The sequence below is a fragment of the Elephantulus edwardii genome, unplaced genomic scaffold, assembly GCF_000299155.1.
Source record: "Elephantulus edwardii isolate Elephantulus edwardi_28Jun2011 unplaced genomic scaffold, EleEdw1.0 scaffold00141, whole genome shotgun sequence".
NCBI classification, from domain to species: Eukaryota; Metazoa; Chordata; class Mammalia; order Macroscelidea; family Macroscelididae; genus Elephantulus; species Elephantulus edwardii.
In genome coordinates this window covers 7,810,959-7,829,291 of record NW_006399891.1, presented here as the reverse complement: position 1 = coordinate 7,829,291, position 18,333 = coordinate 7,810,959, and the positions used below count along the sequence as shown (strand labels likewise).

General features: G+C 38.9%; 1 protein-coding gene across 1 annotated transcript in view; it reads right to left on the bottom strand.

Moving 5' to 3' along the window:
* The window catches only part of TTF1 (transcription termination factor, RNA polymerase I), a 16,695-nt gene extending 3,856 nt beyond the window's left edge, over positions 1-12,839 (bottom strand). The window contains exons 1-5 of the mRNA XM_006894439.1: positions 12,683-12,839; positions 10,682-10,867; positions 8,662-8,740; positions 6,235-6,365; positions 4,878-5,112 (exon numbers count right to left, since the gene is read on the bottom strand). Coding sequence (XP_006894501.1) covers positions 4,878-5,112; positions 6,235-6,365; positions 8,662-8,740; positions 10,682-10,867; positions 12,683-12,728 — 677 coding nt within the window. The 5' untranslated portion in view covers positions 12,729-12,839. The remainder of the gene's footprint in view (positions 1-4,877; positions 5,113-6,234; positions 6,366-8,661; positions 8,741-10,681; positions 10,868-12,682) is intronic.
* Positions 12,840-18,333: the final 5,494 nt, after the last annotated feature.

The window sequence follows — 18,333 nt, the reverse complement described above, 5'->3', positions numbered from 1 at the left end:
GAAATATCCTGAACTAGGAAATTGCAGAAAAAAAAAGAAAATGTATCTACTTTAAAAAAAAAAACCAAAAGCCAAGGAGAGATAAACTAATAATAACCGAGAACTGATGGTTATGGGAGCCAGATGATGAAAAGAAGACACAAAGGTTCTCACCAGTGGGTCAAATGGCAGCATCATTATGGATGGTGAAGAGACTGAGACTGTTAACAGTTTTAGTTTGCTTAGCTCCACAATCAACACTCTTGGTACTAGTAGCCAGGAAAGCATGAGAAAAATTACATTGGAAAAGTTGGCTGTCAGGGACCTCTCCAGAGTACTGAAGAGCAACAACCTCAGTCTAGAGACTAAGGTGTGCCTGATCCAGTCAGTCTTCGCAATTGCTTGCTATGCATCAGAGAGCTGGACAATGACTAGGGATGACAGAAAGAGAACTGATGCCTTTGAGGTGTGGTACGGGAGAAGAGTGTTGAATAAACCATGGACAGCTAGGAGAAGAAACACTTTTGTCCTAGCAGGTGAAACTGGGCTGCTACTTGGAGGCAAGAATTCTAAAGCTTCGTCTGACATATTTTGGACACGCTACAAAGAGGGACCAGTTCTTGGAGAGGTACATCATGCTTGGGAGGTTGGAGGGACAGCACAAGAGAGGAAAACCCTCGATGAGATGGATTGATTCAGTCACTGGGATAATGGAGGCATGTGTCAGAGACCATGAGGTTGGCACAGGATAGAGCAGGCTTTAGGTCTCTTGTACATAGGGTCGCTGAGTCACAAGCAATTCGAAAGCACATAACAACAACAGGAGAAAAATTCTGTGATTTCATACAGACAGGTTTGGAAGCAGGAGTAGCATCCACTTCCTAAACAATAGGCCTCTGGAACCTCTATGAACTTTGATAAATGTTGATAGTTGGGGGACGGGACTTTAGGCCTTTTTTTCATAGGGTCACTATGAGTTATGCTCAACTCAAAGGCAATCAACTACAACTAGAAAATTCCCACAATCAAAAGTTGCAAGAAAAAAAGAGCAAATCCATTAAAAGGTGCTTAAAAGTACCACTTAAACTCACTTTTAGTTGTTTTTTAAAAGAGGACATCATTGCTCTTTACTACCATTATCAACTACTGAAATACTAAGCAAAACAAATTCAAGGAAGTGATAAATGATTTAGATTCTACTTCCCAAGTTCATCACTGAACAAAAAGGTTAGCTGAAAATACCTAATATCTAATGAGAGTAGCGACTCAATTAAAGGTATTTTTAAAAATTACTTTGCTTGAGTAGTAAAATCTATCACAATCTGGTTGACAGAACATTAACTGCTACAGTTAAGAAAGATATGACACACCACAACAAGATAAAGGTAAACAATCCAATAGAAAAATGGGCACAGGATATGAACAGACATTTAAGAGAAGAAGACATTCAGATGGCCAAACAAGCACATGAAGAAATGTTCAAAATCCCTAGCTCTAAGAGAGATGCAAATCAAAACAACTATGAGATATCCTCTCACCCCAGTCAGAACTGCAAAATTTAACAGAACAGCAAGCAACAAATGCTGGTGAGGTTGTGGAGAGACTGGAACACTTATTCACTGTTGGTGGAAGTGTAAAATGGTGCAACCACTGTGGAAGCTGGTGTGGCGCTTTTCTTAAAAAGTTGCAATTAGAGATACCATTTGACCCAGCAATTCCACTACTGGGAATATACCCCAAAGAGACCATAACTGACATCCAAGCAGATATATGCACACCCATGTTTATTGCGGCTTTGTTCACAATAGCAAGGAGTTCAAAACAACCCAAGTGCCCATCAACAAATGAATGGGTAGAGAAGCTGTAGTACAGTCACACAATGGAATGTTATGCTGCATTGAAAAACAAGGAACTCGTGCAATATTATTCAAAATGGGTGACCCTGGAGGACATTATGCTGAATGAAATATCTCAGTCACAAAAAGACAAATACTGTATGGTACCACTGTTGTAAAATAGGACTGACATCGAGGTTGGGGGGAGACTGAGAAAGATGGGGTAAATAATGTATACTGCATTGAAACAGATGAGGTAAAACTGTTGAAAAGGGATATGTTATTAGGTATTGTGAGAGGAGTCCAGAACACAGGCTGCATAGTAGAGTAGACCTTGGGGGAGGGATTGTAAAACAATCTGGGAAGTTTTCTTTTACTTTTCAAAGAGAAGAGTATACTGGGGGGTTGGGGTTGGCAGGGTGAAAAGTGCAACAATGAATGAATGGAAACCCAAAGTCTCTGTAAATTTTCATTAAAACTAACAAAAAAATAAAATTAAGCAATGACCTTTTAAAAAAAAAGATATGACAAAATACATATAGGTAAAAGACATTGCTCTCCTTACAAAGAGCCATCACATTTATAGTTTTGAAATAGATCACTCAATATGGTTTCAGTGTTACATGGAACAAATGTGTGCTGAGACTTTAAATGTCTTATTTTTTTTTTCTATTAGACTAATAAAGAAATCTTATATGTTATCTTAATTGTGCAAATTCTAAAAAAAATCCTAAAACCACATCACATCTAAAAACTGTCAAAATTTTGTTATATACAGCTAGTTGTTAATGGCCAAAGGGTTTTGCAATTCACACTTTGCGCTTCAAGATGTAACATTACTTTAACTTTTGTCATTTGGACTTTGCTTGTACAACTGACTGACATTTGTCTTAGCAAGTTGTACAACAAGCACCATTACTTGTTCCTAAATTTTTTTATCCCCTTTAACCCTTTCATAATTAAATGATGCTCAATTTTTAATTTTTTATAGAGGTTATGTATTTTCATTAATTGAGGAAGTCATTAATAGAAGGCATACTGAATCAAAGACCATTTCTAAATTTTGTTATGAAATATGAACTTGGATACAAAGCTGCTCTGGATTTTAGGAGCTGGACTGTGTAGGCTACACGTCCCTTTTGATTTTGTACTGTCTTCTAGATTCAGTGAAAGGTGCATACAATTTAGGGTGCCTGAAAAGCATATATCAACCTAGAAATATACTTAAGAGGCTATCTCTCAGTAAGAAAAAGCCAGAGACAAAAGTTTTGAAAATTCTACTTCTATATCATACCCTTTAAAAACAGTAATTTGAGGCACATGCCCTTTTCTCCTTTTTAAAGTTATATAGGTTTCCTGCTAATGGCTACATGCACTGTCTGTGGGAGAGCAGCTGACCAGTAAATAAACACCAGGGGAGGAAAACACAGGTGGGCACTGTATGTTCTGTGAGATAACAGAAATTCAATATACTCTGAGCAAGAATTCTTCATTTCCCCATTCCTACCTGCCCCTAAACAAGCAACAAAAAAACCCTAAAAACAAAATAAATCCTATGTTGTTGAGTCAATTCTAACTCACATGTAAGACAGAGTAGACTCTGGGTGTTCTAGGCTGTAATCTTCACCTAAGCAGATTGTCAGGCTTTTTCTCCATCGTGTCTTGGCTGGATACAGGCTGCTAAGTTTTAGATTAGGAGCTGAGCCCAAACCACTTGCACTACACAGGGACCTTTCAACTCAACTCAATGCCATAGAGTTGGAACCTACTCAGAGTTGACCCTCCATTGGTTCTCCAAGGGTATAAATCGCACAGGTGACTGTCTACTTGTCTCCCACAGTCATTGATGGATTCAAATTACCAGAGGTGCAGACTCTGAGTTAGCAGTGAAATTATCCATGCACACAACAACATGCTTCCTTTGGATGTCATTCATTTTGACGATAAAGGAGGATGAATGAATTCCTGGCATGTCTCAGGGGTGTGGGTGTGAGTGTGTGTGCATGTAGCATAGCTTCAAGGATTCATGTAACAGTTCTACTAAGGCAACCATTCCCCAGGGCTCAGAAAAGCAACATCAGGCAAAGAACATGCAAAAGTGACTGAAAATATTTCAGCGTGACTAATTTAGCTAAAGGAGTTCTAAAATTAAAAGGAGGACCACTATTGCCTTTTAAGTGAAGACTGAGTTACAAAGCAAAATAAGCAAAGCCAAGCTTTTATGGACCCTCATGCTTGTGATTTCTCACCTGAATGCTGCTTCGTGTGTTTACATATAATTGCTGTTGTTAATGTGCTGTCCAGTTGACTGCAACTCAGTGACCCACCCTATGCACAACAGCTGTGAAGCCAGCCGTATCCTGAGCCAGTGTCACTCTCTCTGACACACTCTAGTTATCTCAGTTACTGTGTCTATCCACCTCATTCAGGGTGTTCCTCTCCTGCACTGTCCTTCCATCCTTCCATGTATGATATCCTTCTCCAAGGACTAGTACCTCCTGGAAACAGGCCCAAAATATGTGAGATGGAGCTTTAAAATCCTGGCCTCCCAGGAGCAACTTGGCTTCACCTTATATATAAAAATGGGTTATTTTTATACATCAGCTACTCCATAAAAGAAAGATGGGTCATCTTTTGGATTTACTGCCTTTGAAAATCTACTGGGGGTCAGTTATAAATTGGTTCCAACTTGACAGTACATAACAATAACAACATAATATATAATTTTTTTGTGTGTAAAAAGAACCTGCCTATTTTTACTAAAGCCCTACAAAAAAGAGTTCTAAAACTCAGTGCTATGAAGTAAAAATTCAGCATTAAAAGGCTCACATTCTTTATGAGAAACCATATAATCTTCAATAGATTCTAAGGATCATTTAAATACTGATTAATACTAGATACAAAAATGGCTGGAGCAGTGAATCACAGACAATTGACATTTAAGACACAACAGTTACAGAGACATTCTTAGTAATCTCATCTCTACTCATTCTGTTGAAACAATCACAAAAGAAAAGCGATTATGTGGTTGAAACTTATATTAAGAAAAATCTCAACACTTACCATTTAGTTTTACACTGCATCCAATTCCTTGTTTGCACTTTAGCTTCCACTTCTATCCAAGATATGCCCCTGTAGAGCTTTTCCCGAACAATTGAGAGGCGGTTTTCAGGATTTCCTTGGAGGCTAGAATCCATCTCCTTCAACTCCTGCTCTGGTATCTTCTTTAGAAGCACTTGTTCAATGGCCTTAACTAGCCTCTGGGTTTCTGCTTTACTCCAAGTACCGCGATTTACTTCTACAGACACAAATGGATCATCTCAGAGTTGCAGTCTATTTACTTTGATAGACAGTATTAAAAACAAAACAATAAACTAGGTACTATTCAGACCATGGGCAGACTCCTCACTTATACCTGTCTAAGTCCTTTCCTAAAGCAATGCTTTTGACTTCAAAATGAGTTACACTTCTAGTTTTAGAGATCAAAGTCATCCTTCTTGGAGGGAGTGCAAACAGGGTGCTCCTTAAATGGCAAGGATGGTAAGGCTTCGTCTCATGCACTTTGAGCATTTGTTAGGAGGGGGCCAGTCCTTGGAAAAGACATTATGCTTCTTAAAAAAAAAAATCAGGGGGGCCAGTAAAAGTGACGATGAAGACACTCAAAAAGATGGACTGACAGTGACAACAATGGGCTTGAGTATGGCAGAGATTGTGAGGAGGGTAGTGGAGGATAGGGCAAGGTTTTAATCTGTCGTTTACAGTCACTGAGTCCTCCTTGACTCACTGGTATCAAACAACAACAACAATAGCAACACAGTACTTGATGATTAATACAGAATGTCTGAAGCCAATTACCTAGGTAGGGTGCTCAAAGCAAAAATTGGCTTACTTCACTTGACTAGAGACATACTAAGGAAGTCTCAAACTGGCAATCTTTAAATACTTTTGCTGTGACTCACAAACTGTTTTACCTTTGCAAAGCAATTTAAAAAAATCAAGAGGTTAAAACAAACAAGCAAAAAAAAAGGAAAAAAATTCACAAAATAAAAAAGGACCATAAATTCTGGGTTATCTCTTGGAAAGTGGAAGCAATGGTTTCCCAGAGCCTTCACATGCATGAATGGCAGAGCTGCTGTGCTTGCAGCCCACCAAGCCTGAACACACGGGCATACTGTTGCTCAGTCTGCTACTCATCTGCACATCGTCAGTGCTGAAGCATGTGTGTGCTGTACTAAACAGTAACACACACTAGCCTTTCCACCCCTACCAGTCTCCTTGGCCTCTCTACAGAAATGGCTTCTTCTTCCCAGCCTCTCCTCCTGACTCCACTGGGCATTTATATTCGTGGTGAGAGTCACTAAACCCTTCATCAGAGTACAAGTGAAAAAAACCTCATATTGTGAATAAAGCAGTAACTTACTATTGCTGATCTGTGAGTATTTCAGAGCAACAGAGAGGCCGCTACGAGCCACCAATGCCCCAATCGTCTTCCAATCATTTCCATGGACGGAATGGTACAGCTTGACCTTCTCAGCATCTTCTTCGCTATACCTAGTAGAAAACACATTACAATTTTAAATGGAAAGATTAAAAGCTGTATTCTCACTATGGTGCATCTGAGTGAGGAAGACCATGGAGAAATCTGGTTCTAATGCCTGTCCCCTCCTTGCTTTGTGTTTCTTTGCTGTAGAGACTTGTTCACCCTAAAAGTTAATAATCATAATCCTGGCCCAGAGATCTGACTTAGTGATAAAACAATAAGTGGAAACAAATAGGGCACCATCTTCAAATTTTCACAAAAAGTGTACACTAAACTATGTTAAGTGTAAAAATTCAGCCTGGATAGCTCCCATAATGTTCAGAATATAGCTTAAATGGCACTTCTTCAGTGAGGTCCACCTCAGCTCAAGAAAGTGCTTCTCATTCACAGCAATGAACACAATTTTAAATTATATAAATACATAAGTGATCTATCTGTGAGTTTCCTTGTTTACTCATCTCTTTCTCTAGAGAAGCTGTGTCCAACAGAAATATAAGACGAACCACAAATAAAAGTTTTCTATTCTTACAGTTGTTGAGTCAGTTCTGCAGTAGAAATGAGTTTTGTAGACTTTGAGTTTTGTTCACTAACACATCTGTACTGCTTGAAAGGCCAGACAGTTACTAAACAGGTGATGAGTGGCTTAACACAAACAGATAAAACAACCTGAAGAATTTTTAAGGTGTGTGTAATTACATATTGTACAACCACAGTATGCTTAAAGTAAAAATCAGAAAGTAAAATAAATACATAAATCTCTCTCCTTCCATTAAAAAAACACTGTCATTACAATAAAAACATCTGCTTTAGTACTCAGTGCTATTTTCTTTCTTTCAGGGTCTTTCCTCCTAGCACTGTTAATTTGGCTCTTAAATCAACTAATTTGTTGGGTCAATTCGCTGTTAGGTGCCACTGAGTCAAATACAACTCAGAGTGATTCTATGAACAGCAGATCTGAACCCTGTCTTAGTCCCATCCTTATCATCTCTGACACACTTGAGCCCACAGAGTGTTGTTAGGAGAGGCTATTACCTGGAAAGGGACATCATGCTTAGAAGGTGGAGGATCAGTGAAATAGAGGAAGACTCTCAATAAGGTGGACTGATACAGTGACTGCGTCAATGAATTCAAGTGTGTCAGGCAGGAATGATAAATACTGTGCAAGAGAGGATAGGATTCAGATCTCTGTTCACAGGGTTGCTTTGAGTTGTACTTGACTACATGGTCCGTAACAATACAATGTTTCTACTTCAATTCTACTTCTGACTTAGGTTACTGCCTTTGTTAAGTTCAGTACGAAACAAGTAATTTTTTGTGACTTTTTTTTAAAATTAAAAGAAGACTGATTCTACACCACAGGTAGAGAGAAGTTACCTGGAATGCCTTTAGCAATTCATCAAAAACATTCTATTATTTTTTTAATATTTATAAGCATTTTGGAAAGTTACATTTAAAATGTCATCATTATTGATGTCAAATCTAGTGATTTTTTTTTTAAAGCTCTGTTCATAATCATCTAACTTTGAGACTTGAGAAAACCAATGTTGAGATTTCTGGTTTCTTTCTGCATGGGGACTCTTCTGCAGATAAGGTTTATTTCTTCTTGTGAAAATGTTAAAGAACAGAAAAGAGAAATCAAGGTCATGTCAGTGTCTGAAATTGAACTAATCTGTATGTTTTGGTTTAAAGTCACTCTCATCAACTGGGTAGAACTCAAATGACTCTGCTTAACGACTGCTGTCAATGACTCCAGTCCCTTCCCAAGTGAGATAAGGGAGTTGAGTCAATTAAGTGTTTGGGTTCTAAGAGGTGTGCTTATTATTATGCCTTCTTGCTTACTTCTTTGTCCTTAAGCACAGTGCTTACTCAGAGCAGATATTTAAATATTTTTTTTTTTAATTTGGAATGTTGGGAACAAATGTTTTATTGAAAGGAAAAAGGGAGGAGTAATTCAATAACCCCATTGTGTATTTTGCCTTGAATTACATGCAAATTAGTTATTACTAGTGTTTACCTGCAACTTCAAAGACTTACTGAACGCTTAAAGAATTAATGTTAAGTGATAAAAAGGAGCATCAAAAGAAAAAGAATGTGTATGTTCACAAGGAGCTCACAATTTCGTAAAAAGCATACTTCATAAGCACCAGGAGAAGGGTAGAAATACGAAAGAGGAGCTGAGGATTTAGAAAAGAGTTTAAAGGCATTTAAAGCAAACTGGTCTATAAAGTATCTTACTGTAGCTACTGTGACTAACAGTATCATCAAAGACTACAGAAAATGGCGATCAAGCAAAGACCTTCTCCTTACCTGCCTTTGTAATTATGAATATGAAACATCTTCTGTGCTCTATAGTATACCAGTTTCCAAGGCCGAGCAATGTCCTTGCCTAAAGTGAAAAAGAGAAGTTGTGAGATGACATATGCTTTCTACACAGTCTTAGATCATGGCATGAAGTAGAGTCATATCTGTGATGTCATTAATAACACCCACTATCCTGTTGCTGGAAGCAGGAGTGGCATCCACTTTCTAAACAGCATGTCTCTGGAAACTCTGTGAACTTTGATAAATGGTGATGGGAATAAATGTGGAAGGGATTCAGACTTTTGTTCATGGGTGAGTCATGCTCGCCTCGATGGCAATCAACAACAACAATCCTGTTGTTGTGTGCTGCTGAGTTGGAATCAACTCAGAGCTAAACCTCCAGCAGGTTTTCAGAAACAGTAAATCACACTGGAGACCACCCATCCTTCTCCCTCAGAGCAGCTGGTGGATTTCGACGGCCGGCTTCTGGTATTGCAGCACAGCTTCTTACCCCTAGGCCAATAGAGTTCCCTCTATCCTGGACCCCACATTACGGTTACAATTTTGCAAGTTATGAGCAAAGTTGTACTTGGAGATCTTTAAAAAAATGTAAATACCTACACACCCATATTTAATGCAGCTTTGTTCGTAATAACAAAGAGCTGGAAACAACCCAAGTACCCATCAACAAATGAATGGCTAGAGAAGCTCTGGTATATTCACACAATGGCAGCACTGAAAAACAAGGAACTCATGAAATATGCAAAATGGATGACCCTGGAGGACGTTATTCTGAGTGAAATATCTTAGTCACAAAAGGACACATATTGCATAGGGCAACCGTTGTAAAAAGGGACTGACATTGGGGTTGAGGGAAGACAGAAAAGGAGGGGAGGAATGATGTATATTGCACTGAAACAGATGAGGGGAGAGAACTGTTTAAAAGGGACATATGAATGGGTATTCTTGTCATTACAGAAGTCCAGAGTGAAGGCTGCATAGTGGAGTAGACTTGGGGGGAGGGATTGCATAACAATGAAAGAGTTTTTTTCTTTTCTTTTTTTTTAATTTTTTTTTAAATTGTATTATTTTTATGTGTACCGTCAAATCAGATCTGACTGGTACATGAAGAGATTGCCCCCTCCTTCTCCAGCAGAGCATCTGGTGGATTTGAACCATGTACCTCTGTGATTGCAGTGCAGCGTCTTGCCACTAGGCCACCAGAGCTCCCTAGTTTTATTCTTTTCAAGGAGAAGAGTGGATGGGGGGAGGGGGTGGGAAGGGAGAAAAATGCAACAATGAATTACTGGAAACCCTAAGTCTGTGTAAACTTTCATTAAAATTTATTTTTTTTTAAAAAATGTAAATGCCTACTACCAAGAGGCCCCAGGTTCTAGTCTACTGAATTTATGGAAAAGATCTTTATGAGGTAAGATAATTTTGAAAGAATTTGAAATAAGAAAATACCCACCAAAAAAAAATACCCACAAAACTATCATTTCTAAGTTCAATCTTTCTCTTTTTTCCCCCAGTTTGGTCCTATTTTACTTCATGATCTTTTAACTTTTTAATCAGTATCCTCAGGAAGATTCCAGCTACAAGGCATACATATAATTATATCTTTTTCAGTGACAGAGATCAAAGTGCATTTAGGGATGCAATTTTCACAGTATTAAAATATAACTCAATGAAGAACAAAAAAAAAGAAACCTGTAATTATTATTAACACATTGCTGCACACTTTTAAATTTAAATTTATGACCGTGCTTCTTCTTCCATGTATTACCATCATTTGCGACAACGTGTTATGGAAGAAAGGGTAATATACGGGAGAGTCAAATACACTCCAAATCTCTAAAAGTAGAGGATAGAAACAAGAATACTATTACTACAGCACTAGTCAAGAGGCCAGGCACTGGCATCATGAACATGTCTCTTACCCTAGGTGATCTTGCTTAAGGTTCTAGACTACCAAAGACGTAATCAAAGACACAGAAGGTTAGAGAAGAGACATGGCTGAACTTACCAATGTGCAATCTAAATGCATACTTTCGCTTTAAATCATTGATCGCAGATTTCTCCTCTGGATATCTATCTGTGTGCAGCAGTTTGTCTGCAGTCTCAATTCCTGTCAGGGCCAGAAATTCTTGCACGTTTTTCTCTAATTGTTTATTCTCCTTTACAGAAAATTTGCCAAATTTAATAGAAGCACCTAGATTTGGGAGAAGGGGAGACACACCATCATCAGTAATGAACAAAAACAAATCCACCAAGTTGATCTTTAATCGGCAATTACAACACATCATCCTCGCCTTCAGGAAGCCCATCTGGCTGTGTGCATGATGTTCACACCATTTGTGGACTTGTCGTTTTTCAAAGATCCTCTTCTGCCAAAGCCACCCTTGGTTGTCAGATTCCAAAATCATGGCTCTTTCTTCATAAACTGTACAATTTTAATGTTTGTTTGTTTGTTTATTTTTAAAAATCTTTTTGGAATAAAACACATTTAACATAAAGTTTGTCATTTTATGATTTCAGTTCAGTGGCATTACATTGACAATGTTGTACAGTTGTGATCACTATTTGAAAAACTGCCCATCATCTCCCAAAAACCTTATTGACTGTCAAGCTGCGTTGTTTGACAGCTCCTAAAAGAACTTTAGCCCAAAGCAGGGCAAAGCAAAGGCCACACTCTAGTTCAGACCTTTTGTTCATAGGGTCGCTATATGTGTATGCGCCTAACAAAACAAGGCCAGACTTTTTTTTTTAAGGCCAGATATTTTTTTTTTAAAAAAAAGGTTGGAATTTTTTCCCCCTGTGACTGAATGCATTTGTTTATAAACGATCTAACATCTCAGAAGAGAATTAACACACATCAAAACAAACTCAAAAGAAAACAACAAAAAACTTAGTACTCATTAAGCAGTAACTTCCCATTTCCCTCTCCCACCATCCACAGTCAACCCTTATCTACTTTTTGTTTCTATAAATCTATCTATTCTAGGTATTTCATGAGTAGGATCATACAGTATTTGTCCTTTTGTGCCTGATTTATGGTAGTTTTGCTTAATTTCCTGAGGAACTGTCTTACATTCCTACCAGGTGTGCACAAAACTCTAATTTTTTTACAACCTTGGGAAATTTTGGAGTTTTTTTGGTTTGTTTCATTTAAAAATTATAGACACAACAATGGATGTGTTTTTCACAATAACGAATAATGTTGTTGTTATGTACTGTGAATTGGAACTGAATCATAGCTGACCCTCCAGTGGATTTTTAAAGAAAATAAAATGCACAGGAGGAGACTGTTCATCTTTTTCCCTTGGGGCAGTGGGTGGATTTGAACCACCTTTAGGTTGGAAGCGCAGTTACTTACCACCAGGCCATCACAGCTCCCTTTAAGTAATACATGCTCATTAAAAATTCAGTGTTGCGGTGAGCTCAGATGGCCTAGTGGCAAGGAGCTGCACTGCAATCCCAGAGGTGCGCGGTTCAAATCCACCAGATGCTCTGCTGAAGAAGGAGGAACAATCGCCTCCTGTACCAGTCAGATCCGATTTGATGGTACACACATATTTTTAAAAAAACCAACAAACCACAAAAAAAACCCTTAAAAAAAATTCAAGTGCAACAATGAATGAATGGAAACCCAAAATCTCTATAAATGTTCATTAAAATTAATAAAATTTAATTTAAAAAAATAAAAAAATATTCAGTGTTGCAATAAAGTTTAAATGAAGCCTCCCGTGGACAGGGAATCTGGCTTAACGAAAATAGGGATCCCAAGGAGAAACTAGGGAGAATGTTGACACGTGGGGCTTGAAATCTAGTTAGCAAACAATCTGCATATGAATTACTGGTTGAAAACGAATTTACTTTACCTAAAAGACAATAAAATGTAAAAAACCCCAACAACACAGCATAAAACAGCCACCACTTTACCCTCTCAAGCACATTTTCCACATTTCTTCTCCACCACAGAACTTAGACGAGCAGTTCAACAAACATTAAGGAGCTACAAGTTTACCTTGTGCTTTAAATTCTTGAAAACGCTCAAGGTCATCCCGATACATTCGCTTAATAGTGCCAGCAGACCTTTCTTTTATGTTAGGTATGAATTCTTGAAGTTTCTTCACAGCAGAGTCCAAATCCACATCTGAATCATCTGAATCCCTCGAATCTTCAGATAAACATGTTTCAGGGTGTTCAGGGTGTCCAGCTGATTCCAAATTGCTTTCTTCTTCATTTGTAGATTCCAACCTAACAAAAAAACCAACCACCAAACTAGGCTCATACACATTAACATCATATGGCCTAAAATCTTTGAAAAACTCTTTCCTTAAAATGGCTCTTCCCTAGACAACTATAGAGGGTTAGCACCAGAAGACAGTTTGGAGATGATTCAGTTTGTGATCTGCAAACTCTTTCCTAGAAATTAAACTACTTGATAAACCTCTGAGAACACCTCTTAAGAACAAATGACAGCCATCAGGCTCTATCTTCACAACATCATTTTTTAAAACCAAATGTAAAAGTTCTACAATGAAAAACAAATGTTCTTCCATACCCTCGGCCACTCTTCATGAATAACTGATAACTTTTAGCTTATTTTTTTCTATATGTATTTTTTACTTCCAAATTTCAAAATCTCATTAATTTTTGGTTTTTCAAGTTACTGACTTCGTAATAAGCTTCTCCTGCTCCCACTGATGCTCATATACTTCTCAGAGATCCACTCATTGTATTCTTTACCTCAAACAGGTTAATCATCAGTCAAATCAATATCCAGTATAAAGACTGGGTCACTATTCTTCCTGGAGCCATTAAGACGAGAACTATACTTGGTTTTACTGTAGTTAATGATTTAATGATTTCATTTCTTCCCTTGCTTAGTTTTGTGTGTTGCTGTACTTTCTTTTGTTCATTCCAACCAATGCAACCACTATATGTGCGTAGAATGACACCATAAAATTTCCTTGGTGGTAAACTTTATGGGACCAGGTCACTGGGTTTTTTCCTCTGAAGAAGTGGTTAGTGGGTAGCATCTACCTTTTAGTTGCACCACCACTAATTTATCCCTAAACTTTCTGCCACAGGTCTAAATCTCAACCATTGGCTAACTAGACAGACCACAAACTAGAAATATTTTATCTGTCTAAGCAAAGACTAACCAGCTTTGAGTGGATTTGTTGTTAGATGCTGTAGATTTCATCCTATGAATAACAGATCTGAACCCTATCCTAATGTGCCGTCCTGATCATCTCTGATAAACTTAAGCCATTGCTGCAGTCCCTCTGTCAATCCGTCTTGTTGAGGGTCTTCTTTTCGCTGACACTCTACCTTTTCAAGCATGATGTCCCTTTTCAAGGAACAGCCTTTCCTAACAACATGTCCAAAGTATGTGAGATAAACCTTCTCCATCCTTGTCTCTGAGGAGTACTCACGTTGCACTTTCCCTAGATGTTCTTCCTGCTGTCAGTGGGATATTCAGTACTCTCTTCCAATACAACAACTCAAAAGCATCAATTCTTCAGTCATCCTTGTCCAGTTCTCAGACACAGAGCATGTAATTGAAAATATCATTGTCTGATTGCAGGTACCAAGGGTGTTGATGGTAGATCTAAGATGAAATCACTGGCAACTTTAATCTTCTCTCCATCGTGATTGTGCCCACAGATCACAATCACGATGATGGATGGCGACTGAAGTTGTCAATAATTTCATCTTACTTGGATCCAAAATCAACACCTTTGGTGTCAGGAGTCAGGAGATGAGAAGATGTCTGCATTTGTCTTGATTTTCAGATGTGATCCATATTGAAGGCTGTGGTCCTTGATCTTCTGCAGCAAATGCACTTAATCTGCATAATGCAGGTTGTTGATGTTTCTTCCTTTAATACCGCTGCCACAGCCATTTTCATAAAAAGCAGTTTCTCAAATTATTTGCTCAGCATACAAATTAGGTATGGATAAAGGATACAGTCCTGATGCACATTTCTCCTGATTTTAAACTATGTAGTGTCCCCTTGCTCTGTTTGGACAAGTTAGGAATAGGTTTTGCATGATCACAACTAAGTGTTCTTGGATTCCTATACTTCTAAATGTTAGCTGCAGCTTGTTAGGTTCCACATAGTCAAATGCCTTTGCACAGTCAATAAAGAACAAAGAGACATTCTTCTGGTATTGTGTGCTTTTAGCCAGGATCTATCTAACATCAGCAATGACATCCCTGGTACCACAGACTCTTCTAAATCCTGTTTGAACTTCTGGCTGTTCTCTTTCAATGTACCGTTCTACCCTTTTTTGGGTTGATGTTGTTATGTGCCGTTGAGTTGCTTGTGACTCACAGTGACCCTATGTACAAGAGCCCTAAACCCTGATCTATTCTGTGTCATCCTCATTGTCTCAAACACACCTACTCCCACTATTCCAATCACTGAATCGATCCATCTCATCGAAGTTCTTCCTCTCCTGAGCTGTCCCTTCACTCTCCGAAACATGATGTCCCTCTCCAAGGACTGGTCCCTCCTTGCAACATGCCCAAAGTATGTCAGACGAAGCTTTCGAATCCTTCACTCCAAGGAGCAGCCTGGCTTCACTCTCTCCAGGACAAAGATGCGTGTTTTCCTACAAGTCCAGAACCACAGCACAGATGCATCAATTTTTTTATCATCTCTAATCACTGTTCAGCTCTCCGATGCATAGCATGCAATTGTGAAGACTATGGCCTGGATCAGGCACACCTCAGTCTCTAGCCTAATGTCATTGCTCTTCAGTACTCTGGAGAGGTCTCTGACAGCTGACTTTCCCAATGCAATTCGTCTCTTGATTTCCTGGCTGCTGCTACCAAGAGTGTTTCACCAAGGGTGGAACTAAGCAAACTAAAACTTTTAACTATCTCAATCTATTCACCATCCATATTGATGCTGCCAATTGGCCCAGTGGTGAGAATTCTTGTTTTCTTGACGTTGAGCTTCAATCTGTATTGAAAGCTTCAGTCCTTGACTTTCTTTTTTTTTTTAAATTTTTTATTTTATTATTTTTGTGTGAGTGTACCGTCAAATCAGATCTGACTGGTACAGGAGGAGATTGTCCCTCCTTCCCCCAGCAGAGCATCTGGTGGATTCAAACCATGTGCCTCTGGGATTGTAGTTGCAGCTCCTTACCACTAGGCCACCAGAGCTCCCCAGTCCTTGACTTTCTAAAGCAAGTGCTTCAGGTCCTTCTCAGTTTCAGGAAGCAAGGTTATGTCATCTGCATAACGCAGGTTGTTGATGAATCTTCCTCCAATCCTGATGCCACATTCTTCCTCGTACAGCCTAGCCTCCAGAATGATCTGTTTGCAGATTGAAAAGGTATGGAGACAGAATACATCCCTAGCGGACCCCCTTCTCTATTTTGAACCATGCAGTGTCTCCTTGCTCTGCTCTGATGACAGCCACTTCGTCCAAGGATAGGTTTCACATAAGCACAATCAAATGTTCTGGGATCCCCATTCTTTTTGGTTAGCCACAGCTTGTTGTGATCCACACAGTCAAAAGCCTTTGCATAATCAATAAAGCACAGACAGACATTCCTCTGGTACTCTGTTTTCCACCAACAGCCATGTAACATTAGCTATAATATCCCTAGTACCATGACTTCTTCTAAACCTGGCCTGTATATCTGGCAGTTCTCTGCTGACATGTTGCTACAGTCATTCTGGGGTATCTTCAGCAATAGTTTATTTTGCTTGCATGTGATATTAATGTAATTTTCAGCTTTTTGAGGAAGGCCCAAACTGCTTTCCACATCCTTTCCCTTTGTTTTGGCTTCCTGATATTCTAGTGCAATTTTCAGAGCCTCTTCTGATATCCACTTTTTGTCTTTTCTTTCTCTTCTATACAATGACCTTCTCACTAATATTCTGGAAATGACCCTGGTAAGACAGTACAGAGAAAGAAATGAGAGGGCCAATTAACTCATTTTACAACTTTGGGCACGTTGCAGGAGATGACAGTCCTTGGAAAAAGATATTGTGCTTGGAAAGACGGAGTCAGTGAAAAAGAGGAAGACCTTCAATATGATGGAGTAACACAATGACTGTATCAATGGACAAAGTAATCAGAGGTGATGAGGATGGCACAGCACAGGACAAGGTTCAGATCCACAATTCACAGAGTCGCTAGAGTTGTAGTTGACTGCTGACACCAAGCAACAACAACAAATGTACCATCTAAAGTGAAGGCTTTCAGAAGGGACTATTTCAGATAAGATCATCTAACAAGATGGAAGAAACAACAGTAAAATAAGGAAAACCTACCTGTAGACCTAGAAATTATGAGGCAAAATGCTTAAATAAAAAAAAATTTGCCTTTACTTATTACACAGTATATTTAAGTATATGTTGTTGTTGTTGTGTACTGTTGAGTCAGAGCCGACCCATAGCTGACCCTCCAGGGGGTTTTCAGACGCAGTTAATCACACTGGAAGAAACTGCCCATTCTTCTCCCACAGAGCAGCTGGTGGCCTCGAACTGTGTGCCTTCAGTATTGCAGCACAGCTTCTTGCCACTAGGGCACCCAAGCTTCCTAATAAATGGCACTTAATTACCTTATGTTGCTGAGAATGCTACTTTTAAAGGTTTGTGTTTGTTTTCTCTTCTGTAACATTTTTAACCATTATATAGTTAACCTTTTCTTCTATCTGTATGAATATAGTGACCTAGTTGTAAAGAGTTTAGCTGCCAATCTGAAGACACATGGTTTGAATCCGCCAGCTAGTCCAGGGGAGAAAAATGGACCATCTCCTCCCATTTGATTTACAGCCTCTGAAAACCTGTTGGAGGGTCTGCTATGAGTCAGTTCAGATTTGAAGGCATATAACAGTAGCAACTTATGAAAAGAAAAAGCCAATGCCACTGAGTTGATTCCACCTCCTAGCTTAAAGTGACCTTACAGGACAGAGCGGCACTGTGCCACAGGGTTTCCAAGGCTGTAAATCTCATCTGGAGCAGGATGTCTCACTGCTTCCCAAGGAATGGCTGGAGGATTTGAACCAAGCCTACAGCAGTGCCATCAGGGTTCCTATCTGCATACTCATGCAAAAGCTTTGCAGTGGAGATGGAAATGACCCACAGCCAACCCTCCAGTGGATTTCTGGGAGCAGTAAATCAGACAGGAGAAGACAGCCCATCCTTCTCCCATGTAGCCACTGGTGGATTTGACAGAGGGAACACCTGTGGGTTGGCAGCACACCTACCTCCTCAGACTGTACCACCAAAATTCCCTTCCATGTACACAAAGGTCGTTTGGAGTTAAAAAAAAATTATTAACTTACTCATAGAATTTCAGGACTAGAATAGTTCCAAATTATTGTATTTTATAAAAAGGAATTAAGCTACTTGTCAAACTGTCTAAATTCATTTGAAGGTCTATCTCTTCCATTTCTGCCATTAAAAATGGGCTGATTAAAGTGGCCAAGGTTAGAATTCACGCAAAAATACAAATGGCAATAGAAGGTGTAACATTCCAATCTTACCTCTGTACCTTTTCTACATAGTTCCTTTCCAAACTAGACTGAGTTTTCTTTTTTTTTGTCCGAGGTTTCACACTTCCAATCAAAGCATCATCACTTGCTGACAAAGCATCAGCTTCCAGATCTGTGTGTGTGTTCTCATGTGTATTCCCAGTGTTCCCGT